This window comes from Maylandia zebra, linkage group LG7 (assembly GCF_041146795.1).
Source record: "Maylandia zebra isolate NMK-2024a linkage group LG7, Mzebra_GT3a, whole genome shotgun sequence".
Taxonomy (NCBI): domain Eukaryota; kingdom Metazoa; phylum Chordata; class Actinopteri; order Cichliformes; family Cichlidae; genus Maylandia; species Maylandia zebra.
In genome coordinates this window covers 11,005,798-11,032,354 of record NC_135173.1, presented here as the reverse complement: position 1 = coordinate 11,032,354, position 26,557 = coordinate 11,005,798, and the positions used below count along the sequence as shown (strand labels likewise).

At 41.2% G+C, this 26,557-nt stretch overlaps 1 protein-coding gene across 1 annotated transcript in view; it reads left to right on the top strand.

Annotated features, from left to right (window-relative positions):
- pclob (piccolo presynaptic cytomatrix protein b) overlaps positions 1 to 26,557 on the top strand; it is a 61,634-nt gene that overhangs the window by 30,677 nt on the left and 4,400 nt on the right. The window contains exons 15-38 of the mRNA XM_076887108.1: positions 23 to 6,761; positions 8,956 to 10,511; positions 10,602 to 10,867; positions 11,252 to 12,062; positions 12,356 to 13,394; positions 14,700 to 14,768; positions 15,098 to 15,124; positions 16,198 to 16,286; positions 16,418 to 16,493; positions 16,611 to 16,736; positions 17,995 to 18,103; positions 18,327 to 18,394; positions 18,497 to 18,729; positions 19,411 to 19,458; positions 19,580 to 19,710; positions 20,661 to 20,687; positions 21,141 to 21,234; positions 22,025 to 22,096; positions 22,387 to 22,681; positions 23,001 to 23,195; positions 25,195 to 25,336; positions 25,474 to 25,532; positions 26,113 to 26,250; positions 26,353 to 26,498. Of these exons, the coding sequence (XP_076743223.1) occupies positions 23 to 6,761; positions 8,956 to 10,511; positions 10,602 to 10,867; positions 11,252 to 12,062; positions 12,356 to 13,394; positions 14,700 to 14,768; positions 15,098 to 15,124; positions 16,198 to 16,286; positions 16,418 to 16,493; positions 16,611 to 16,736; positions 17,995 to 18,103; positions 18,327 to 18,394; positions 18,497 to 18,729; positions 19,411 to 19,458; positions 19,580 to 19,710; positions 20,661 to 20,687; positions 21,141 to 21,234; positions 22,025 to 22,096; positions 22,387 to 22,681; positions 23,001 to 23,195; positions 25,195 to 25,336; positions 25,474 to 25,532; positions 26,113 to 26,250; positions 26,353 to 26,498 (12,555 nt within the window). The remainder of the gene's footprint in view (positions 1 to 22; positions 6,762 to 8,955; positions 10,512 to 10,601; positions 10,868 to 11,251; positions 12,063 to 12,355; positions 13,395 to 14,699; positions 14,769 to 15,097; positions 15,125 to 16,197; positions 16,287 to 16,417; positions 16,494 to 16,610; positions 16,737 to 17,994; positions 18,104 to 18,326; positions 18,395 to 18,496; positions 18,730 to 19,410; positions 19,459 to 19,579; positions 19,711 to 20,660; positions 20,688 to 21,140; positions 21,235 to 22,024; positions 22,097 to 22,386; positions 22,682 to 23,000; positions 23,196 to 25,194; positions 25,337 to 25,473; positions 25,533 to 26,112; positions 26,251 to 26,352; positions 26,499 to 26,557) is intronic.

Genomic DNA, 26,557 nt, shown 5'->3' with positions numbered 1-26,557 from the left:
GTCTTCCTTTTCACAATTTTAGGATGAAGATGAAGACAAAGAGCTCAGTAAGAAACGAAAAGACTCTCTTTCCACTGCGGAGGTGCCTACAGATGTCCCTGTAACAGCTACTAAGCCCAAATCCAAACCAGAGGGTCATGATGAAGAGCAACCTCAGATTTTACCCATATTACATGAATTGAATGATGAAATAGTGAGTGGTGCAAGCAAAGATGGTGCGGATTCTTCTATACCAGCAAAGGAGCAGATAAATGCTAAAAGAAGGCGTCTGAGTTTCCAAGCAATGGATGAAAGCAGTGAAAGTGAACTCACACCCTCACCATCACCTAAAGTCCAGAGAAGGAAACTAAAGGTGAGCAATATTTCATCCAGCAGTGAGGACATCAAAACTGAGAGTGCTGACTCCTCTGTGGAAGACGAAGAGTTCATCCGCAAGCAGATAATGGGTATGGGTGATGAAGAAGAAATGTCTGTATCAGAAGATGAGAAAGAAAAGAATTTGGAGAATGTACAAGCTATAAAGGATACTGACCTTGATAATACATTGGTGACAGTCAAACCACTTTCTAGAAAAGGTAGCACAGATAATGAAGACAGCCCAGCCAGGAACAAAGCAGTCCCAAAAACTGACAGCATGACTGCTCAAAGCGTGCCTGAAACATTACCCAGAACTACTTTCAAGAAAGCAATTCCAGTCATGAGACAAAGACAAAGCACAGATGAAGAAATAGAAAGCATCACAGAATCTGTGTCAAAGGGTTCATCTAGTGTTCAAGCATCCAGTTTTACTCCAGAATCTTCACCTACATCAGCCTCCTCCCTGGAAGAGGATAGTGATAGCAGCCCTAGTCGCAGGAAACCCAGTGGGGACAAACAGTATCGCAAAGGTAAGCACAGGCAACCAACTCAGCCTCTTCCTACCATCGAAGACTCCTCTGAGGAAGAGAAGATGGGACCCCATGGACAACTACTGTCCCCACACAAAGATTCTTCCTCCACAGAGGATCTGAAAGAAGTCACAGTTATAAAGGAAACTCATAGAACATCTGGCTCGGAGTATTCTGCCAGTATAGAATCAGAATCAGAAGCCACTCAAGCTGTACAGAGAGGACGTAAACCTTCACCAACAGTCATACCATACACCCTTTCTGATCCATTTATAGAAAAGGACAGTGTGACAAAATCATTAAAGAGTGCAGAAGAAGCATACGAGGAAATTATTCAGAAGACTAAAGCTATTCCAGGAGACAGTCCACCTGATATTGAGCCACTCTATGGGGGGATGGCAATAGAGGACTATCTTTATGAATCCTTAGTTGAGGAACCTGAAATTAAAATGAGTGAATCTCTGGAAGAACCCAAAAATGATACTGGCTCTGATTCTCTCAAAAAACTCAGGTCTCCTGAGGAGGTTTATGAGGAGATGATGCAAAAGAAGAGAGAGTTAATGATGATAGAGCATGAATTTCAGCAGGCACAAAATGCCATGGAATCTTCTGCCTCAAGCGCTTCACAGGTCACTTGCCCTCCCTCATTTGCTGAAACTTGTGTAGTGACTATAGAAGAGACATACCCAACTGAAAAACTTGAAATGCCTCTTACAGAAACTGAAACTTTAAGTGACATGTCAGCAAAGAAAAAGAAGCGACCAGCCCCTCCACGCCCTTCTGAGCCCCCAAAGCGTCCTGACATAACTGTTGTCCCTAGTACTCCTAGTGGGGCTATAAGTTTTGTTAGGCCTATGATTCAACAAGATCCTGCATTAAGGAAAGCATTGTTCCCTATACCAGACCTCAAGATTACTCAGTGTTCATCTGGGGAAGAAGAGGATGACAGTCTTGCAGATGACTATGGCATTGGTATTTCCTCTGACATTACCCCCAGTGATGACTCTGAGACCAAAGAAGAACCATGCATAAGCCCATCTTTGTCTGAAACTGTTGAGATGGATCCTATATGTGTAGTCTGTGAAATTCCAGAGCCAAAACCTATTCCAACTCCAATATCAGCTCCAGAACTAACTACAACACCTTCTCCTGTATCACCAGTGTCACCTCCAACCTCACCAGCTAGTGCAGATTCCAGTTTGGCCTCTAATGCTACATCTTCATCTCCATTCCAGGCTCAAACACCTCTTTCATCAGATTCAACTCCACTGTCTACACCAACACCTTCTGCTTCATTTAAAACACAATCACCTCCAGAGATCTCCTCACCACTGCCTGCCACAGATGCAGGAGTACAATCTAATGAAAACTCAGTCTCTTCTTCTCCAGTTACAGTTATAGTTACAATACCAGATGTTGTGTCTGATCCATCCAAAGTGCAAACAGCTACAGCCATTCAAGTTCAGACTTCTACAGTAGAAGCCATAACTGCATCACCTGTTGTGGTACAAATGCCAGACTTGGTTTCATCTCCATCTCAGGTTCCTGACAACATTCCAGCTATTTCACAGGTCTCAGCACCAAGTCCAGCACCTTCTGTTGTCTCCATTCATTCTACAACCCTAGTAGCAGCCCGACCTGTTGCAGTCTCGGCTCCAACATCTGCCAGTCTTTCCACTTCTGTCACTCTAGTTTCATGTCCTGAACCAGTCATAGTGCAGATGCCTGACCTGGTTTCAACCACAGCTCCCATACCAACACATCCCCCATTACCAGTCTCAGCACTTGTTACTACCCCAGCTCAAGCTGAAACTAAAGTGGTACACTCAGTCCCTGTACAATCAGCCATCCCATCAGTCAGTCCAGTGGTAGTCCCACCTCTGGCTCAAACCGCCCAGATGCCTTCAGCAGCAACAGCTTCAACTACTATAGTCAAAAAGAAGGTCCCGCCTCCTCCTCCCCCTCGATCTACTTCGGTATCATTACCTGAAACTAATAAAGATGTTCCTTTTGTAAAACCTGTTGAGCATGCCACTCGGACTACATCACCTATGGGAACCACAGCTGTTGGACAGCCAATGCAATCTGTTGTTGTGGATATCCAACCAAGAATGGAAGCCATGAAATCAGATGGTGGAGTTGTACCTCAGTTAGTAACACCAAATAGACAGGGGCATGTAGTTATCATTGTCCCCAGTGTAGAGAACAAAGCTTTGATTGAACAAGCCAGAAACCAAGGTATACCTAGCAAAGGGCCAATATCTTTCATTGCTTCTGCTCCATATGGTAGCCAAGTAGCCCCACATTCTGCTTCAGATGTGTGCAGTACAGATATATCTTCACTTCCTACTAAGGTGGCAACAGTGCAGGAAGTTGTAGCTCCACCCATTTCACCTAAAGTTATAGACACAGTAGAAGTACCCATTACAGTTTCTAGTCCAACACCTCCATCCACTTTACCCAAACCAACTGTTCCAAAGCAATCAGTTCCCACTCCAGTGACAACTGCTAAAGCAAATTTCACACCAGTTCTTTCTGCAGCTTCTATTCCTAGTCAGACTACCAAGCCTCCTCCACCCATACCACCTAAACCTGTATCAATTCCAGCTGGACTGGTTTTCAGTCATAAACCAGGAGAGAGTGTCAAGCCACCTCCTGTAGCTCCCAAAGCGGCAACCCTCCCCAGGACAAAAGAACCTCCAAAGGCTCTATCACTTAGTCTGACAAGACCTGTGGAGTCTAAGTTGGGTGCAACATCTCCTAAATCACCTGTATCTCCTAGACATGCGAAATGTTTACAAACCTATGTAGTGATAACGCTTCCATCAGAACCTGGTTCACCAACAGAGTCCATAACTGTCCAAGCACCTGTAAGAAGAGGGTCCATCCCTTCCACAAAAGTGTCAGGAATACGGACAACACCATCAGAGCAGAAAGCACCCATTGAAGTATTCTCAGCACAGGCTACAGTAAGGAGAGCCTCGGTCCCTACTGTAAGGCATCCACCTCCAATATCTGTAGCTTCAGCTGTCCCTGAACAAATGACAACTTCTGAGGTAGTAGTTTCTGAAGTCCAAGCTAAAACAGACACTATGCCATCTGTAATGCTGTCATCGCTTCCTGTAGTTGATATCGTAACATTGCCATTAGCCCAGGAAACTTCTGTCCAAGCACATACTGTGCCTTTTCCAATTAAGAAACCATTTGTGCACCAGGAGCAATCAATGACTCCACCACTGTCACAACCTAAAACACTGTCTGAGGTCATCACAGTGTCCCCAGAGCCAAAAATTCTCATTCATCCAGTCCAAGCCACAATTACAGAGATCATAACAGTTCCATCAGAAAGTTTAAGTGAAGCACTGGTTCCTCAGGCTCCCAAACCAACCATACCTCTCCAGCCAGAGCCTCTGATTGAAGTTTTTTCTACTTCATTGCAGCCTGGAGTATCTTTTGACAAACCTGTAGCCCAAGATAGACCATCTGCAACTGTTTTTGATGCACAAGCTGCAGCCCAAATTGAAATGCCACATACAGACGAGGATGTACCTACTGATGTCGTTGTTGCAGAAGCAATTTCATTAAGATCACTGATACCAGGTGTTCAGCAAATCCCTGTTGAGCATCCACTTACAGTATCTGAAGCAATGACTCATTCGAAAGATCAAGAATTGGCCACAGGTCTTAACTATAGCTGGACCATTTCTGAACCCTCACCTGTTCTACAAACTATTCAACCTTCAGAAGTTCTGCCTGCAGTGACAGAACATCTGCCTACTCAGCAACCACTTCTTGTAGCTGAAGGGGTTTTCCTCCCTACCAAGTCTGATGTACTCACAGAAGTTATTACAACTGATGCAGCTGTTAGAATACCAGAGATAGCAATGGTACATCCATTACCGCATCATCAACCTGTGGTAAGTGAAATTACCCCTGTTGAGTTAATGCCATTAACTATAGACGATAAGAAGATATCTCCTACAGCTGCTGAGGAAACACCATCACCTCTTATCATGGAAGTTGAACACATAGTTACACATCCAAATATACCTCCTCATATATATATTCCAAAGGTCTGTGAAGGAATAACATCCTCAGTTATGACACATTCAGTGCCACCACTGGCATTGCAACCTCAATTTGAGCCTCCTTCACAAATTATAACTAAGGATGCTGATCTCATAGCTTCTTCAATATCATCATCCATGATACAACCTCAGGCTGGGCCTGGAATGCCAGTTATGACAACTGAGGAAACCACCCATAAGAGGAGGACATCCATATCTTCCATAGTACAGCCAACATATGCCACAACTGAAAGATTTACTTGTCCTACAGAGTATGAAATGCCCAGACAAGTGGTTACAGCTGAAGCCTTTGCTGCCACCAGAAGAGAATCCATAACCATGCAGCAACCATACCAATTAGCACAGGTAGTAAACCTGCCAGCTGAAAAAGATGTTTCTAATGATGGTTATGCTGTTCAGCTCCCCTACAGAAGAGAATCTATTCCAGAACGCCAACCACATGCATTGACTTATTCATCAGAATATGATCACCCTGTGGAGCTAATAACCACTGAGGAATACACCGCGAGGACCTCACGGCCCACAGTGCAAGACATTCCACAGAATGTTTCTCCAGTCACCATCACTAAAATTCAGCAAGAGTCTATTGAAAGCCAGGAGATAAGAGGAGCAGAAAAGGTGGTCTCTAGTATGAGCCATATGTATTCAGCTTCAATTTCCACCTCAGGCCAGCCACCTGAAAGCCTTCCTAGCCTAGTTACTCAAGTAGTTACCACTGAGGTCCAGAGGACCACTGTTTCTGTTGTCCATGAAAGACTTCCACAGGTCCCTCCACCTAGTGTAGCAATAACTATACAACCAGACATTGCTAAAGTCCAACCTGTACCCAAACAGAATGGTAAAATATATCCTGGTGATGTTATTGATTTACGTACAATGAAGGTTGGTATAAAGATGACTGCGCAAGGCATGGACCTGACTCCGCCTGAATCAAGTCGACAGTCTTTTTCAAGTGACTCTAGTGGCCGTCAAATTACAGCAGTACAGCCGGAGATAGTAAATCTTAGTCCAGCAATTACCCCAGCAACCACACTGTCTGTTGTCACTGACAGCATCACAATTGTCACATGCACAGCTACTATTGCTTCATATAGCAACACTCCAGCAGAGAAACCGCTTGATTTGCAAGGCCCCGTTACATCATTGCCACTATCCCTCACAACATACAAACCATTTGAGCCCTTAGCACAGATCGTATACAGACCTGTTAGCACCCAACCCATGCTGAGTGCTGTAGCATCCACAGCTCAAGATATACCAATTAATCTTTCCTTTGAAGCTCTTGTGTCCTCTGGAGCAAAACAGCCATTGATGTCAGTCCCCACACTTCTCAGCAATGGAGGGCCTGTCCTTTCTCTAGAGGCCACAGAGGCCATGGATCTGACAAACTACAAACCAATGAGAGCTGTGGTAGCATTGTCTGGTACAAGTCCAGGAGTGGTGACCACTGTTGTAGAGGATGAAGGGACCCCAATGGACCTTACAGCAGGAAGGCATAGTGTTTGCTGTGATGTAATTTACAAGCTACCATTCACGGGATCATGCAGAACACAGCCTCCAGTTACAAGCCAACCTGATAACCGTTTTGGCTACAGAGATGACCACTATCAATATGATAATGCTGGACTGTATAGTATCAAAGGAACTAATGGCATAAAAGCATCAGTGTCTGAAACCAACTTGACAGAGGCAGGACTGTTTTCCATGGTTCCTAAAAGTGACTATGACTACCTCAGTGGCTCTTCAGATGGCGCTATAGACCTCACTGCAGCTAAACTTTCTGCTGGTGAGTATGAGAGTACTTCTGCATGATTTGTCTTTTTTACTTCCGTGTTTTCTTTTTTTGAGAGGGGGGAGTGGGCTTCCATTGGCTTGAATCAAGCTTTTAAAATGCCTCTGCATGACATATAGTATGTTTTTACAGTTCAGTTCTTTCTGAAGATAAACATACTTATTTTTCCTGGAAGTTTATTATTTCATGTTTGCTTGCATACTGTTTCCAAAAAAGTTAGGACACTAGCTTTACTTTGTTGTCTGGGTCAACTTTGTTAGTGAGAGACAGAGGGACGCGCTGAAAGGTTGCTCCAATGGAGAAAAACACAAACAGAGTTTACAGTTAATAGCTTACTTACAACTGGGCTACACTGCCCATGAGGCTACATTCTTTAGGGCTATGCCTGTAACACTCTGCCTATTGCCTTCACATTATATAACTTTTTAAAATATTTCGCCGCATCATTATACGGGCTGCAAGTAGGGGTGACATGGGCTGCGAGATTGAGACAGAGGAATTAGAGCCTCTTAATACGTGTTTCGTTTGGGTTTCCACCAGGGTGGAATTACCACAAATAGAGAGGGGACAACATAACGTATGAAACAGGAAAAGATCGCCGTGTAATCCCTTTAATTCAACAAAGTAACTGTATTCTGAATACCACCTTTTTAAACGGTAACTGTAACAGAATACAGTTACTCATATTTTGTATTTTAAATACGTAACGCCGGTACATGTATTCCGTTACTCACCAGCACTGCATATATGCCAATTTTAAATTTAATGCCAGCAACATGCTTTATAAAAGCTGGAAGGACATAGTTTGAGGAATATCTCATAACAAATTAGGAAAATTATTATTCAATCAGGGTAAAAAAGATAACTCTACCAACTGTGGTATATAATATCATTAGAAGATTCTGATAATTTGAGAAAAATTGACAATAAATGCCCTTTATCTTTAAGACAGAAATAGACAAAGAACATACAAAGATGTGTTCTGTAATTTCACAAATTAAAAAAATATTTTGATTCATAGATTCAGTTCCATTTTATTATACTTATATAGCGCCAAATCACAATAGTTACCTCCAAGTGCTTTATATTGTAAGGTAAAGACAATAATACAGAGAAAACAGAGAAAACCCAAACAATTATATGAATATCTATAAGCAAGCGCGTCAGTGGGAAGGAAAAACTGTCTTTTAACAGGAAGAAATCTGCAGCAGAACCAGGTTGAGGGAGAGGCAGCCACCTATCCTGATCACTGGGGGGTCAAGCGAGAAAGAGATTAATAATAACTAATGTGTATAGACACATGGTGAGTAAAAAGATGAGTAAAGAAAGACACTCAATGCATCATGGGAAGCCCCTAGCAGCCTAGACATTGCACCGTAAGGGAAGATTCAGCCCTAACTATATGCTTTATCAAAAAGAAAAGTAAGCCTAATCTTAAAAGTAGAGAGTGTTTCTGTCTCCTGAAGATGTTGTGTACTCTAGGCTAAAGCAGCCATTGACCACCTGGCTTGTTTTCAGCAGACACATGACAATCTGAATAGTTATAGGTTCCACTGATGCACATAGCATGGAAAACTTAATTTCTTCGAGGCACCATTAATGCTGAACAATGATTCTGTCAGTGAGAAGCTTGGTTATATCAGCAAGATAATGGAAAATTCTGTACATATTACAAAGAGTCCAAGCCTGCTGCCTGAAGGCAAGACCCGTCACCCTTTAGCACATAATAAAATTAACATAAAATTCCCTGAAGTGATTACCAACTAAAATTCGATTTCAAGCAAAGAAGCATTTTGGAAACATTTTGTTTGAAAAAAAAATCACCAGTATTTTATATATTTTCTACACTTCTCTAATAAAATCTTTTATATGATTAAATCTTCTGTTTTTTATTTATAGGTTGCATGATCTCCTTAACTTTTTTGGAAATTATTTAATTTGCTTTGCTGTTTAATATGCATGATTTCCTTAAATATTAACCTGTTTTTCTTTTCTTTTCCGTTTTTTCATACAGATGCATGTGTTTGCCTACGTGTGCTCCCTCAGTATTTTGGTTTTGCATCTTGCTAGCCAAAATGACTTCAGATATGCATGTGCAGTTTTTTTTAATCCAAATTGCATGACTCATTTGGGGTTTTTTTTAATAAAAGTTTTTTAGAAGAATAAAATATATATTTTATTACAACAGGTAAAGCACTAGACTACACTAGCAAAACGACTGGAGTCTACCCTTTGATGACTACTGCTCAATACTCCCAGATCCCTGCAGCTGGGTTTGGTGTAAATAGTGCTCTAAGGACATCAGATGGAATAGTTTACTCCTCTGTTGCTGCCCCAGTTCCATCCACATATGCAATTACGACTCAGCCAGGTTCTGTCTTTAGCACAACCTTAACACCCACATCAATAGTCCACAGCCAGCCATTACCACACCCATATGGCTTTATCCCCACTACAGACCCTGGACAGATAATTCCTTTTGACTCTGGGCTATCTAAAGATTTTCTACCTACAGCTTTGGCTGACATCATAACTGGTTATCCAGAGATGTACTCTGATGCCACCCTGGAAGCTATTGCTGCTTCTCTGGATGCCCTAGCTTCTTCTCCAATATTCCCTGGCTTAGATAACACCAAAATGGCCCAGTATCAGATGGAGAGGGAATTTCTAGAGCTAGAGAAGCTTAAGCAACTATGTCTTGCAGAAGAGCTGGAATGGGAAAGGCAAGAAATCCAGCGATATCGAGAACAGGAACAGCTTATGGTCCAAAGGGAGCTTGAGGAACTTCAGGCTCTGAAACAGCAGCTTCTCCTTCAGCAAGAAGAGGAGCATCATGCCCACATGGTGGCTCAACAGGAGACCTATGCACAGCAGAAAGAGCAGTTGCAGCAAATTCAGCAGCTCCAACTGCAACTCCAGCGGCAGCTAGACGAGCACTATGGTAGTACTGGTCCCACTGGAAATCTTCTAGATGCTAAATATGCAGGTGTAGGAGACAGTGGCCAGTACTGGCCAGTCAGAGATGAGTCTACGACTCCATCTGCTGGGACACACATAGAGGAAAGTCAAGATTTAGTAAAGCTTCAAGCTGATCAGGACATAGGGAAAAAAATAATTGATAGTGGGGTGCAGACAGATGATGAAGACTCAGCAGAGAAACAACACGTTGGAAGGAGAAAGAAAAATAAAAGAAACATTGATAGCTCAGCTCAGACTGACGATGAAGACCAAGATGAATGGGATGCTCCAACAAAAGCTCGGCGACGCTCTCGAAAGCATAGCAGTGATGGAAAACATGGCTCCAAGGTCTCTAGCATTGCTATCCAGACAGTGGCAGAGATATCTGTCCAGACTGATCACTCTGGAACTATCAAGCGACCTAATGTCCAGATGGACACAAAAGTAGAAATCATTAAACATATATCAGCTCCAGAGAACTCTCAGAGAGGTGGAAGTCTGAGCTGTCAGACAGACTCAGACAGAAGACATGCTCCCACTGAGGTGGGCTACAGCACACACCTCTCAGCAGACATCCCCGCTAAGTCCAAAACCTTCTATACTACAGTTTCCCCACTGTCCCCAGAAAAGTCACTTGGAGGACAGAGAATGTTGACTGCAGACCCAACCAGATTTTCTTCTGGTCCTCGGATATTGAAGGCTGGTCAAAAATCTCTATCTGACCCTAAGTCCCTTAGTCCTTCCACAGAAGACAGGATGGGTGGATACTATGCAGACAGCTATTCTGTAAGTCATATCACATATGAATGGAAAAATATGAGCCGTCATATAGTAGTCTGAATTGACAAACTGATTGTTTGATTGTTTTTATTCTAGAGCCGAGGCTCTCCCTCTAGTACAGGTAAGAAGGTAAAGAGAACACTGCCAGATCCCCCTCCTGAAGATGACTCCCTCTCAGGACGGTCAGGCTACAGCACCAACTCTGCTCGACGCCGTCTAGCTCGCAGTACAACTATGGCCCGGGCAAAGATCCTGCAGGACATTGACAAGGAGCTTGATCTAGTGGAGAGAGAATCTTCTAAACTTCGAAAGAAACAGGCTGAGTTAGATGAAGAAGAAAAAGAGATTGATGCCAAGCTACGGTGAGACACATTTAATTTTTTTAAAATCATCGCAGTTTAGGATATAAAGTTACCTATACTTGTATTACTGTATTAAATTAATAAATAACTAATACCTCAGAAAATGATTCAAGCTAACTCCACTGCATCAGTCATTGCATCTCATGCCATCAATCTTCCTAATTCGTCTGCATGATTCCCTTCTTACCTTGATAGCTTATGGGCAAAAAGGCTGCCTTGACATCTCTCAATGAGACTTCTCAACACTCACACATAGTAACAGGTATTAATGTGTGAGAAAACAGAATATTGTTTGCCACCTCCCCTGGTTTTTATTAGAACTTTTGAGTACTAAAATTGTAAAAAAATATATATATATATATTTATTTCATTTATTTATTCAAGGTACTTGGAGATGGGTATCAACCGTCGTAAGGAGGCCTTGCTGAAAGAAAGAGAGAAGAGAGAAAGAGCCTATCTTCAGGGTGTGGCAGAGGAGCGAGACTACATGTCTGACAGTGAGGTCAGCAACATCAGAGAGACCAGAGGTGATGGTCTTGAGAGACCACGGACAGCTCCCCAGTCGGAATTTGAGCAATTCATCCCCCCACAGACAGAAGCTGATTCCCAGTACAACACACTAACTAGTCCCTACTCTCACTATGGCCAGTATGTTCCCCAGACCCAAACCACTAGCCACTACACCCAACAGAACATGTATCAGCAACAATCACTTTACCACCAACAGGTGTCTCCTTACCCAACCATGTCCCTCTCCCATGCCCAGACTCAGCCAGGCAGCTACCAACATGCTCTGCTCTTGCAGCAGGGGAAGCAGCGACAAACAAACCTGTCTGATTTAGAGCCCAAAATCACCACTAACTATGAGGTGATACGCAACCAGCCACTGCTCATTGTGCCAACTTCCACAGAAAGTGGATATGGAGTGGCTCACCTAGGGGGCAAGTATGGAAGCTTGGACTTGAGGTTAGGACTTGAGGAGAGGAGCATGGCCTCTAGTCCCATGTCTAGCATTTCTGCTGATTCTTTCTATGCTGATATTGACCACCATAATGCCAGGAATTATGTGCTGATAGAAGACATAGGGGAGCTCACCAAGGCGTCAACAGGGCTGAGCAATACTGGCTTGGGTTCTGGATTCAACTTGCCTGATAAGGAGATGTCCAAGGCAGACAGACTCAGGCGCACAGCAGAGGTAAATCCCATACTGTTAACTTAGTTTCTAGTTTTTGCTACCTTTTTCTCCTCAGACAAATGCTAATAGCTCAGAATGTTAGTGTTTCTTAGTGTTGGCTCTTTCATTTAAAAAAGCGATTCAACAATTTGAAGTGCTGATTCTCCAGTTTTATTTTATTAGGCTTGCATGAATGTAGAAAACAGTGTGACTGATATAGCCCTTTTAATTGTTCAAAACACTTCAGTGTTTTGAACAATTACACAATAACACTTAACATGTGGCGTATAATTTTATCTATTTTTTCCGTTTAGGTGGCAGAATTTTTAGGCTCATCTCGGCTTCAGAGTTATGGCAAAGGAGAAGATGATACTATGGAAGAACCTTATGAGCTGAAGCTACTGAAGCAGCAGATCAAGCAAGAATTCCGACGAGGAACTGAGGGACTCGAACACTTGACTGGTCTGGGCTTACCACAATATCTCCCCAGTGACAGCAATTTTCGCCATTTCCCTAAAGGAGAGAAATATAGCATTGGCAGGCTCACCCTTGAAAAACAGGCTGCAAAACAACTCCCAGCGGCTATGCTTTACCAGAAACAGATGAAGAACAAAAAGGCCCTTATAGACCCTAAGGCCATCACAAAATTTTCCCCAATTCAGGAGAGTAGGGACCTTGAGCCTGAATATGGTAGCTACATGGGATCTGGAGCGTCCTCTGTGTCCAGTCTGGCTGCTAGAGCTAGGCTACTTCAGGATGAGATTACATTTGGGCTAAGAAAAAACTTGTCTGAGCAACAAAAATATTTAGGCTCCTCCTTAGGGGCCAACCTGTCTGGTTCTCTTAATCTTGGTCAGTCTCTTGGACTTGGCTCTACTATCAGGGCAACTGCCCATGATGATGGCACCTACCCAAGTGGTACCCGTTCTCGCCCCTCCTCCCGACCCTCTTCAGTCTATGGTTTGGATCTATCTATTAAACGGGATCTGTCCAGTTCTTCATTAAGACTTAAATCAGAGGGAGAGGTTCTAGATGCAGCGTTTGCCCCTGGGGTAGCCAGAGCAAAACCCACTAGTTTACCTATAAGCCAAAGCCGTGGACGCATCCCCATTGTTGCTCAGAACTCAGAGGAGGAAAGTCCTCTGAGTCCAGTGGGGCAACCAATGGGTATGGCTAGAGCTTCAGCTGGTCCTCTCCCTCCCATTTCTGCTGACTCCAGGGACCAATTTGGGTCAAGCCATTCCCTCCCAGAGGTACAGCAACATATGAGAGAGGAATCTCGGACTCGTGGCTATGATCGAGACATCGCATTCATCATGGATGACTTGCAAGGTGCCATGTCTGACAGTGAAGGTAAATGGAGCCTAAGACTGCTTCAACAATTTGACCATATCGACGTGCTTATCATGCATGCTAATACTGAGTGGTCATATTGACTTTCTGGATTAACTGTTTCTTTCTCAGTTATCAGTGCTCCAGATAATTATTGTTGTCTGTTACAATATTTCCCTCTGTCACGATAAATGTAAAGTCATAATTTTGCATGATTTTTCCTTTCTTTTAATTATCGTGGTCAGCGATACATAACACTCTTTGTTTATGTATGCCACGTCTATCCATGCTTTTCTGTGTCATTTCATCAGCTTGATGTTTGTTTGTTTTTTTTCAGTTTAATTTATTCAGTGTCCTTCCTTATTCTTAGACCCAAACAGTTCTAAAAATGTTAAATTAGATCCTCTCTAGAATCTATGTTATCTGTTTATGAACTACAAAGAGATATGCTAAGCAAACATACTGCTCACAATGCAGCTGCCTTATTTTTTGTATAAATTTCATTAAAAATCTGAGCAATATTGAACAGCCTACACTGGAGCCCTTTTTCAGTGGCACAGAAAACTTATAGAAAAAGAAATACATACATTTTTAAGGTTCTTCCTTTAGTTTTGCTCGAAAACAACAGCAGTAAGTTTAAAAGAGTACTGCTGAATCATGGTGATATACATGTTCTGCAGATTCTACAGGTATTTTTGTTTCATTCTAACTAAATTGCTAAGCCAGTGCCAGGCCAATTTAGACATTTCCAAATGGATGGTTTATATAGATCAAAAAAGATGTAATGCAGTAGCTTTCTATAAAGCCGATGTTGTTGTGTATACTTAAAGAAAATTGTGTCAACTGTGTTAAGCGTTGATTCTGTAATCTTTCAGTTTCTAATCTGGTCTTATTTTCATCCTTGCATGTACATCTGTTTTCCATTTTCATCTTAATAAAATTAATGTTTTCTGCTTGTTGGTTGTTGCTGTGGATGTCTCCTTGTGGTGTGAGATGTCTGTGTTCCCCGGTGATTCACAGCAGATATTGACATGCACTGTTTCCATTTCCATAAGAATGGGACTGGTAGTGTTCCATTAGTTTAGGTAAATCCAGTGCCTTTATAATTATTTATCTTTTATTTGGTAAGTATCTTGTATATGAAGTAGCATTAAAAAGCACAGGGTCTGATGTAATTGTCAGATAGTGCCAACGAACAAGAATATCTTCCGCAACTTTAGCTTTGTTTCAAGGCCAATTTTGAGGAATCAATGTAAATACATTCTTGTTGAGACAGAAGCATTTGTCTTGACCTTACATAAAAGTGTTCATCTGCCTCAATTGCAGCACAAAGTGAGTCCATGTTGGCTTTGAACAGAGATGATGCCAGAATCTTTCATGAAAGTATCAGACACGGTAGAGTATCTTACAGCATAGTTAAAGTTACTGCCTCTCATGATAATGTGGCTCAATCTTGATATGGCTTTCCCTCCTAAAGAAACATCTTATATGTTTTGTTTGGGGGGTTTTTTCATAGTGCTTCTGCTTAAATTTGTGATCTGTCTGTCAGGCTAGTAAATGCAGTAAAGCATGCATCTCCTACTATTGCTTTTAGTGCATGTGCTGAATTTTAGCCTACTTGCAGTACAAATCTTAGTCTTAGCACTCTACTTCCTGTAGCTTGATAGAAGAATGAACATATGTTGAACAAATTTCTTAAAAACATATATAACTTTGTACCACAGCTGGAGGCCCAAACTGGAATATAGAAGGTGAGACGGCATCGCAATTCTCATGTAGTTACTTAGAGACTGTATGCCTCCATGCCGCATATCATGAATGGTTCACTTCTCTGGCTGAGTTTGTAAACATACCAGATTCATTCTGGAATGACCCACCTCACAATCGTATACAATACATATCATTTAGTGACTCTTGTAGTTGACATGTCAGTTCCATGCTGGTATGAACCCCATCTTAATGACACTCGATATCTTTTATGTGTCATACACTGCAGAGACTTAATTTATGTGTCATTCAGGAATGTTTGCACTGTGGTTTTGTAAACATATCAGACCCATTTCCAGTATTCATGTCCATGCACTAAAATAAATGTGTGTTGTGCATAAGTGTTACCAAAAACATGCAGATTCACAGCACAAAGTATTTTAAGATCTTCTATAGAATTCTGAAAACCAATGCTGCCATCATATACCGATTTGTTCAAGATCTAATGCTTTCAAGATATTTACAAGATATGTAGCAGTCTATTTTCTGTTTGTGGGCTTGGCTCGCCAATACATAGAAAATTCTATCTTTGTTTGGATTCTTTTACATTTAACACCAAAACAGTATTTCAAAGTTGAGATATTACTATAGCTTTCAATATTTTGATTATTTTTGCTCTTAAAGGTATGATTTAGAATTGTGATGGTAAAATAGAGCATGAGACTGTCAGTATCTTCCAGTCGTTACTTATAAATGAAGATGGTTTGGGGGAGATTTCCAGTACACAGTGCTGTAAAATAATACATAGAAAATAAAACGTTCCAAACATTTAAAGCATATCAATTTTTATCAAACTTGAAATTATTCATACACCATTTAGTATTTTTAGTAGCCATCTGATCTCACACTTGTGGATAGGATGGAGCAGAGTTTCTGTTTCTTTGCTTTCACCTATCCAGTCAGGACAGATCAGAGATCTTCCTGCCTTTTAGAAAATCTGGGTGGATGTGTGACAATTATTCTTAAATACAAAAAAAGAGATTGCTTGATTCTATGCTGAAAGCTTCTAGTCCCTATTTTCATGCATAGATTTTAATGCGATCCTTTCCTTGTCTAGCCTACCACCTGAGAAGAGAGGACACAGATTGGTTTGATAAGCCAAGAGAAGGGCATCCTCAGAGCGGGAGTGTTTCAGACAGGAGACAGGTGCGATTCAAGCTAATAATATTCAGCTTGGTCCTTTTTTTTCCACTCCATGTTTATTTTTGGTTTTAATATGTAAACCCGGAATGTTTTCTGCTTACAAACATGCTTCTTTTAATCCTGTGAATTTTCAGATGAAACTCGTGCCTTATGCCTTCCCTCACACTCGCATCAAGCTTAAGAGAGACATGAAGGACTCCAGTGTGTCAGGTATAAAACTATTACAAAATGCAGACATACAGTTATCGTACAACCATAAAAAAATCACAAAGATTGTCTATTTCTGTTTTTGTAATTAGGATTTGTATCCCTATTTTTACCGTTTAGGTAATGGACTTGGCATCCGTGTGGTAGGTGGTAAGGAGATTCCAGGGAGTCGTGGAGAGATCGGAGCGTACATTGCCAAGGTCATCCCTGGTGGGGTGGCAGAACAAACGGGGAAAGTTGTGGAGGGTAAGAGCAGAATGAAAAAGATTCTCAAGGCTCAGGAGAATCATGATCACAGTGCTTTTTAAGTGTTGATGATTTTAGGGCCGTTTACGCCTTCAGTAAAAATTCATGCCTAAATCACTCCAGATGGAGTTGTGACAGGCGGCTGTAGCCTACTGTGTGTTGGTTTGTCATGTGTCTTTCCTCAACACATCACGCGCAAACACACCCTCCACATCAGTGGGCTGTGTTAGTCATTAGACTATATTTAGCGTCCCTGTAAACATACAGATACAGATAGACAGGCAAGCACAGATAAACACACGCACACACACACAGTGAATTACCATGCAACAATCCCTGCTCAATTTGTTCTTGTAGTTTCTGGAATTTCAAATAATTGATGCTCTAATCTTTGTTTAGAAAGAGAAGCGCCTGAGTATTGATTGCAGTTCCACCAGTAGTTTTAATGAGATAATTGGTTCTAGCTTATTATTCCATTTAATTCTGATATAGCTTACTCCCTTTTTGTCTTGCTGAACAAGAAAAAAATTTTTTTTTAAAAAGGCAAGACAGTAGGTTGGCTGGTTTACTTTCAAGCGTGTGCTGTATGCTATGCATATGTTTATGTTCTGTTGAAAGAAACTGGCAGCAGAACATGCCTTTAGGTGCAGTGTGAATTAAAGTGGGGGAGGATACAGATTATACACAGAGAACAGAGGGAATAATCTAAGAAGAAATACTGGCTCATGCATGAGGATACGCACTTATTAATGTGAGCCTTTATTGTCACAGCAGCTGGTGAGTTGCTTCGTAAGCAGAAGTCTAATCTGAAGACCAGGTTTCAGTTGTGTAAGTGAGGCCTCATATTTCTTTGGCCCTGGGTGGAAAAATTGAGTTTGCTGTGATTTGTTTTGTGTATTACATCATAAATATGCGAATATTAGTGGTTATTTCTTGTGCTGTTGCTGTGTTTTTACTTCTAATATGCTATTTTTTCTACATTATTCTTTGTGAGAAACAAAACATCTAATATAATCATCGGCAAAACTCTTCTTTCTTGCTTTTGTGCTGGGTGTTGTTCCAACAATGGAACAAAGCCAATGCATAAACCCAACTGAGAATAAAGAAGAATGAAGACAGAGTTAATTCAGTTGAAGAGCTGTTTGCTATTACTATTGTTCTGTGAGCATGAAAACTGCACTCTCTGTTCTAACACGTTTCATGTATAGAGATGAGGGGTAGTCACTCATTTTGCATGCTGGCCTTCATCGTATTACAGGAATGCAGGTGTTGGAGTGGAATGGAGTCCCTCTAACGGGAAAGACTTATGAGGAAGTGCAGTCTATTATGGGCCAGACATGTGCAGAGGCGGAGCTTTGTGTGAGACTGTGAGTAACATCTGTCACCATTTATCCCTCTATCCCACTGAAACTCCTACATGTTTAGTCACAAAATGGTGACTCTGCAGCCATGAACACCTTCTCTCGTCTTTCCTTCCCCTTCTGTTCGTCCCACACCCCTTCATCTGCCAAATATCCACTCTGTGACTGATTACTCCTACAACGCACTGGTTGTTATTCCATTATAAATTCCCTGTATGGATCCAAACAGCGACCTAAACATGCTGTCTGACCCTGAGCACCCACAAGCCCTGGAGCACCATGTCCAGCTTAAGGCTGGTATGTACGAGAATTTGTTGCTACGTCTGCATGCGTGCATGCGCCTGCGTACATGTTTGACATAAATAAAATGTGAGTCACTATATACACTCGTCTCTGTAGGTGGACAGCGTTCCCCCGGTGTGGATCCTAAGCAGTTAGCTGCAGAATTGCAGAAGGTGTCCCAGCAGCAAGCACCTGGTATGGCTGGAGTAGGAGCTGGGGGATTGGGGGTCCTGTCTGCACTAGAGCGCTCTGCCCTCCTCCACTCTGGTACTGGATCGGCTGCCTCCAGTGGGGTGCCAAGCCCTGGCCAGCCTGCATCCCCTGCAATAAGCAAGAAGCAGCGACACAAGGTAATGGATTTCATCCATTAAAATTCTTTTTAGTGGCTTACCTCACACACATTCTTATTCAAATTAGTCTTTTGTTGACATTTCTGTGAAATGTGTTTGCTTTAAATAAATGAAGTGAAGACCGCAGGCAAGTTCAGCCAGGCAACTCGAGCTGCACTGCATCAGACAAATGAAACATTCTCCTTAAATCATATACCAAACACAACCTCTCATCTGGGCATTCTATTTAAGAGTCTGGGTTTCTCGTCTCTCCCTCTGCACAGAGCAGCTGGCTGCTTCGACCATCCTAGCATCCGCATGTAGGGTCAAGGGGGATAATTACCTATCAAACCCCAAATTCGCAGTCTGATGCTGCAATAAAGAACTCATTTTGAACACGAGATGTCTGACTAAACTAACTAATGGTGTCACACTACACCGACAGACTTTCCTTTCTAACACACCGATCAGATAGTCAGTGTCCCCCACAACGTGCATACGTTCAATGAAAAATGTTAATATCTATTCTACAAGGGCACCTCTTTCACCAGTACTCTATTAATATATACTTCAACTTAATCCCAGGTTAATGGCTAAAGTCTGTTATTGTGGGCCAGACAAATTTGTTTGCCAAATCATTAAACTATCAATCTAGAACCACTCCACCTCCTGACCTCTCTGTTTTTGTTCTATTTTTTTTAGCAAACAGAGATGATGAAGATGCCTCATCCCATCACAGGAGAAATTCAGGTTAAAACACACACACATGCAAACAAACATTAAGAAAATATCACTATTTACCCCCAACAACATAAAGATGGACCCCTGTAGTTTCTCTCATAGAGCCTCCTCTACACTCTGTTTCAAACAGCTCCAGATCAACTATGACAGAAATCTAGGAAATCTTATTGTCCACGTCCTGCAAGCTAGAAACCTGGCCCAAAGGGATAATGATGGCTACTCTGACCCTTTTGTGAAGGTCTACCTTTTACCTGGGAGAGGGTGAGCTTTTAGCATTTTAGTGCTAACTAATATGTGTTCTGTGTCTGCTTTTCTGCCTTTGTGTCTGTTTTGTTTTCTCTCTCCCTGTTTTTTTTTTTCCTGACTTTGTACTGACTTTGCTGTATCCCACTGACTAACGTCTTAAGTTTGTGTGAGAAAATGGTATAGGACATGATGATATGAGGCAGTCATTTCTGCAGTAATTTGATTCGATTTGCTTTAGTCTATAAATAAATAAAGTGAGTTGTGTTAGACTTTACATAAAGCTGTAAGAGGCGGCCTTTTTCCAAATTGCTGCATTATAATGTATCAAATTAGCTGGCAACAGAGAGTCCACATGGTCAACCTCATGTTCTTACTCTTTCTACTTTTGGCTAAAGTGAGTGCTTTGGTTTTGTCCCTAGGTGAGACTCCTTCTTATCGGTGTCGACTCCACTGTCTTCCTAAGAGCTTGTGAATAGCAAGAGAGAGGATCGATGCAGCCATTATCTCCCTTGTAACAATATCTGCTCTTAGATAATGCCTCCATCAGGCCTGTTTATTAGATTATGCGCTCTCTCCCTCAACCTACACGCTGTATAGGTTAAAAATGTAAGCTCGTTGAGAGCACCTTTGTACTGCTGCTTTATTGCAAGAATATATTTGAAATGCATCTGTCTGACATTAGCAAAAGAGTTCACAGCCGCAGTGTCTCAACAAAAGGTCAGAGTAGTGAATTTCTCATTCACCTGTGAGCCAGTATTCACTGTGAGGCTTTTTGGTCTTGAGTCATATCTACTGTGTAGGCACAAAAACAGTGATTTACCCTCAAGAGAATATTGATTGCCTCAGCTCTCTATCCTTTACTGCCTTTTCTTTGAGCTCTTTGAGCTTCTCTGACTGTTATTTTGTATTTTTGCTTTTCTTGTTTGTGATATATGCCCTCCTCTTCCTCTTCTGGACTCCCTCAGCCAAGTCATGGTTGTCCAGAATGCAAGGTAGTGTGGTGCTGATCTTTGTTTTTAGTTGGTGTTATGTTTTTATTTGTGTAATTTACCCATCCAAAGTGGTTTTCCATCCTTTTATTGTGGCCTTTGTTGTTCGTCCAATTATCTGCTCTATTTCACAATGTTTAAGAGCACTTCTGCCATTACATTTTCTCTCCATGCCTCTGACTTTGAACTCTCCTCAGCTTCTATCTCTGTACTCATTTGAAAAAAAAATTTAAAAGCATCTTACTCAGAGCAGACAATTAACAAAAATATTTCAGTTTGTTTGCAATCTTTCTGGTGCCTCCAAATAAGGATATTGACCATTTTCCAAGCAGCATCTATTCAGCCCATTTACTGAGCATTGCAGTTTTGTGAATGTTGCCATGGGATCAAGCAGTGGAGAGATTTTTAATAATGTATTATTAACAACCAATCATTCTGAATGTCATGAATTATCAGTGCTGATAACAAGAGAAGGACCAAGTATGCCCAGAAGACCATGAACCCAGAATGGAATCAGACTGTCATCTACAAGAACATTCATCTGGAGCAGGTACTGTGCAGACCCTCTCTTCCTGTCCCACACTAAAACGCACATGCACACAAACATCTTCCCACAGTCACTCTTGTGTAGTTACTGTATTTGTTGTGATCCACTTTGGGCAATGTGGAAGCCTCAGCGTCTTATACGACACTTAGAATTCCGTCCTCATGCTCTCTCCCTCGGGCTGTTTTCAGTATCCTCCATGCAGCCTCTTATCAGCACTAGCAAACCTCAAGTTAACAACCGACATTCTTGCTCTTACAGTGTCAATACAGACACTTTAACTGCATGCCTTTTTAGCAAAAAGAGTAATAGAAGAGTGTTAGGTAATCATGCCCATGTGTGCTCATCTGTGACTGCTAGAGGTATATATGGTTGCTTGTGTTTATTCTTAGCCATCTGTGTTTGCTTGTGTTGTTTGTGACAGACACCACCATCGTCTTACCACAGCCTTAAAAAAAAATCTGCAGCGCATACTTATATAAGTATATCTGTATATGTTATGTCCTCCAACATGCTTCCGAGTGTTTCTATACACGTCCACGTATTTGCACACATGCATTTAACAACTCGTGATTTCCTTGCTGATTAAATTACCCCCTCATTAGCATTCATGGCTGCACTCATTTAGGCACGACTCATTCAGTGTACACGAGCTCGTTTCTTTTGTCCTTCATCCACCCACATTCGCACAGACAAACAAGCTCACACCTCACACATTTTGTTCCCTCGCACGATCGCCTCAACGCCTCACCATAATCTGTGACCCTCTCTTTACTTATTTTTTCTTTCTTTGAAGCTGAAGAAAAAAACGCTGGAGGTGACAGTGTGGGACTATGACAGGTCCTCCTCCAATGACTTCCTTGGAGAAGTAAGTGACTTGTGAAGCCGAGTCTGCCATCTGACAATGTGAAATTTAGCTCACTTTTTCTTTTTCTTTTTTACCAATTTACCTCATTAAAGTGGTTTTTGCTATTTTATTTTATTTTATGTTGGTTTATTTTTATTGTTTTATTGGTGGACCTGCGTTTCTTAACTTAACTCTCTGGTCAGACAAACACCAAATTTAAACTTGGCTTCTATAACTATATATATTAAATTCCTATTTATTTTGTACTGTCTCACTCTTTCTCTCTTTTATTTTCTCTTATTGTCACTCAGGTACTGATTGACTTGTCAAATACCACCCAGCTGGACAACACTCCTCGCTGGCTGCCTTTGAAAGAGCAGAGTGAAAGCATTGAACACAGCAGAGCCCACCATGCTGCCCAAGGTCCGTCAGGGTCTGGGTCAAGTCAGGGACATGGCCAGGGCCAGGGCCACATTTCAGGTTCTGGACAGGGGTATGGAATGGGTCAGAGTCTAGCACCAGGGCAGGGAGATGGGAGTCATGATTCACCTAAAAACTCTGTAATCAAGAGCAGAAGCCATGGAATCTTTCCTGATCCAGCTAAAGGTAAAGAATCACCTCATTCTTACAGTTAATGATTGCTAAATATCAATTAATTCCATATAAGTAGTTTTAAGCAATAAATAATATTAATATTCTTGGCAGGTATTCATAACCATACCTTGAACACTGTAAATACATACATATCAGTACTGCATGGAACAATCAGATGACTGTGAAATATTATTTGCACCTGAGAGGGGTTGGTTTATTTACAGTGTCTTGCAAAAGTATCCTGCCCCCTTGAACCGAATACTCTTGCAAGCCACTGTATTTTGCAGTTTTCTCTTTGGCACTTGTAACCATTCATTTAATATTCCTTTAGACATGCAAATGATGCCTTTGGAAAAGTCACACAGTAGCCCAGGCAGTTCCAAGTCTTCCTCCGATGGCCAACTACGTTCCCATGGCCCTTCCCGAAGCCAAAGCAAGAGCAGTGTCACTCAGGCCCACCTTGAGGATGCTGGAATAGCAATTGCTGCTGCTGAAGCTGCCGTGCAACAATCCTGCCTGCAACCAAGTAAATCCTTCCCCTACCCCTGATAAACCACCTTCGAAATGCACCTTTTCCCCTTGCATGCAAGCTTTGTAGAGATTGTTTGATAAAGCCTTGAATTGCTCTGCATTCATCTCCTTAACAGTTTACCTTGCCTTCTGCTCATCTCATCTTGCTTTTCTGCCAGCACAAAGTCACAGTGATCTATCTCATTAATATAACTGTTAAGCAAAAAGCAAGGCAGATAAAGAATCAAATAAGTACACAAATAAAAATAAACTTGCTGTGAAATCCTATTTAATACACTATGTAATTCTAAAATCTTATTTTTAGAGATGGGGCTCATTCAGTTTACTAAATTGTTATGTGTTGTTTCTGATATTTTTCACCAGTTTAATATTTTGGCTTTCTCTTTGGGCATCTTAAATAGTTAATTAAATGGGATAATAGTTTAAGAAACTACAAACATAATTAATGGATTATTTTAACTTGTAGTATTAGTATTATTAGCTAAATTAGAAATCCAGACCCCTCTGTTTCTACATGGAGTGTGCATGTGCCAATCCCAAGCATATGGTTTCTACAGAACCCCGGTGTGGAGATCTCCAACCCCAGTACAGAAACCAAGCTAGGATGGCAATCCCTTACATGTTGTATGTTCTACTGTGTTAACATGACTTAAACAACATCCATTACCTGTGTATAATCCTCAATGTGATATCCTCAAAATGAGCTCTAATGGTCTACTTCTTTACAAAGGAAAGTAAACTCATTGTTGGAGGTTTTTATACGCATGCAACTGTAGATTCCCTAGCTATTATTTCCTGGCCACAGAATATTTTGTGGAGCTGCAATATTGCTGTGTATGTGCATGTGTGTGTCACAAGAATTAACCCCTAGAAAAGCACACACAGAGGCAGACACAGGTATGGCACACAGTCTTCTCGCCCTGCACAGTCCTTCCCTATTCCTCCCACCTAAAACAAAGGGGGCACAAATGACCCAGTCAAACCTGGAAACACAGAAACACCAAGAGGTTTCAAAAGTCAACAGGAGGTTCACGCTGCACTCACCAGCCAGTGAGTGTAAAGCGGTCAGCTAACCATGAGGGAAGCAGAAATGTCAAGGGAAGGTGAGGCAACATAGGAAAAATGTACTCTATAAATATATAAATAAATCATATTAATCAACAACTAAAAAAACTACTACTAATAATAATTATTATAATTAAATAATTAAAACTAAGCCTTCCAAATAAATGAATGTGTAAATATTGATATTTCTGTTGTAATTATTTTCTGTATGTAGCACTATGAATGTCTGGAAATGCACATATTCATTTTATATATTATTTCATTATTTATATATTTATTTTGTGTCGCTTTTATTATCGAATGATTTTGTTTTCATTAGGAACAGAATGAGTAATTATTGCATTTCAGTAACAGACTGTGCTTCAAACACATTGTGGTCACACATCATCTTTCAAAAATACACCGAAAGTCACTGAATGTGTTTCAACAGTAATCTTCACATATTTTCCCAAGTTCTTTCTTACTGCAAAAGCATAACAGAAACCAGCCAGAGCCAAGAAAGAATATTTAATTGTATGAACAAACTGCCATGCCATGTCCTACAGTGAATTAATCTTGTTTTTTTTCATTAAATTTAGTGACCTTCATTTAGTTCTAATGTAGGGATTTGCTTCGTATTACAGAGATTTTACACAGCACTGTTACGTAAATGCAAGGAGATGCTGACATTTACAGTGATGCCCTGTTATGTGATGCTTAGTCAAAGTTGTCAAAGTTATGTGTGATGGAGAGTGCCTCTGTCAATGAGTGATAGCTGGGTGTGTGTTTTGTTACATACAGCACATGTCTTGGGCACCCATGCATGTGTGGTAAAAGCTGGGTCGTTTAACATTCTCTGTTTGTTTGTTTTTTATGCAAGTCATTTATTTTGAAGGAAAAAACTGAGTGATTGATTTCCTCAGTATCACACTCAGTATTGCCACCCACAGGACCAGGACACCGGCTGAGTGATGTTTCAGGGTCAGTGGTACTATCTGCCCCAAGCCTGGTTGGAGACGCTTATGGAGGTCTGGATAGTGAAGATGGAGCAGGCACAGGAGTGGACAGTGCCATTTTTCAAGTGCCACGGATGTAAGACTGTTTGTAGCTCCATGCAAGCATATTATGCATTAACGGTTGTTAATGTATATGTCATGTTATACTCTTTTAAATGTATAAAACAGTGTTCATAAATTCATTTGTTCTGTTTTTTTTGTTTTTTCTCACAGCGGTAAGACTATTCCTAATGGCACAGACAAAAACCAACTTGAGACTGCAGAAAATGAAGGCAAGCTCTAGAAATGTCACGTTTTCAAATGTTTGCTTTCTTGGTCAGAGGGCTCCCCCTGTTGAGTGTTTTGTGCAATGGTGGTTTTGTTGTATTTTTTTTTCAATTTCTTTGTAACCAAGCCACCTAATTAACTGCCCTCTAAATGGTGTTGCTAATGTCATTATTAAGTTGCGAGGTCAAATTGTCAGCTAAGTGCTTATTGTCAATGAACAATATTAACCCGAATAATAACTTACTGCACGGCTTGAGAGAAGTGGTTGCCATGCTGTCCCACAACTGCTGTTATATCTACATTTCATGTAGCTCAGGTGTCACGATGCCTCCCTTCCCTCTCTAGTTTCAATTTGTTACAAAGAGCAGAGGGTCATTTTAGGGTATAGCCTGGCAGCTGTTACAATGATGAAGGTCGGGAGGTCATTTCCATGGTGCCTGACAACTAATTTACCAAGTTTAAATCAGCTTGTCTTGTAAAATTCTTAATTATTTCAGGACATGTAGAACTGGTGAGATACACGTGAAACTTTGGCGATATATTCCCTGATGTGATTTTGATTTTGCTCTTTCTGTTTCGTGTTAGCTGGTAAAACACAAGTAATGGGGGAGATCAAGGTTGCTCTCAAGAAGGAGGTGAAAACAGAAGGGGACCAACTGGTCTTGGAGATCCTTCAGTGCAGAAACATCACTTACAAGTTCAAAAGCCCAGACCACCTGCCAGGTGTGGAACCAATCAGTACTGATGTACATGCATTTTGATTTTTTAATCTCAATAGTCCTCTTTTTATGAATTCATATTATTATTTATCCAACTTGCATCCAGATCTGTATGTGAAGTTGTATGTGGTGAATGTGGCCACCCAGAAGAGGATCATTAAGAAGAAGACGAGAATTTGTCGACATGATAGAGAGCCTTCTTTCAATGAGACCTTCAGATTCCCCCTAAACCCAACTGGACACTCCATACAGGTAGTGTACAACAGGCACCTAAATAACTTTCAGACCCCTGCTAATTGTCAAATACGATG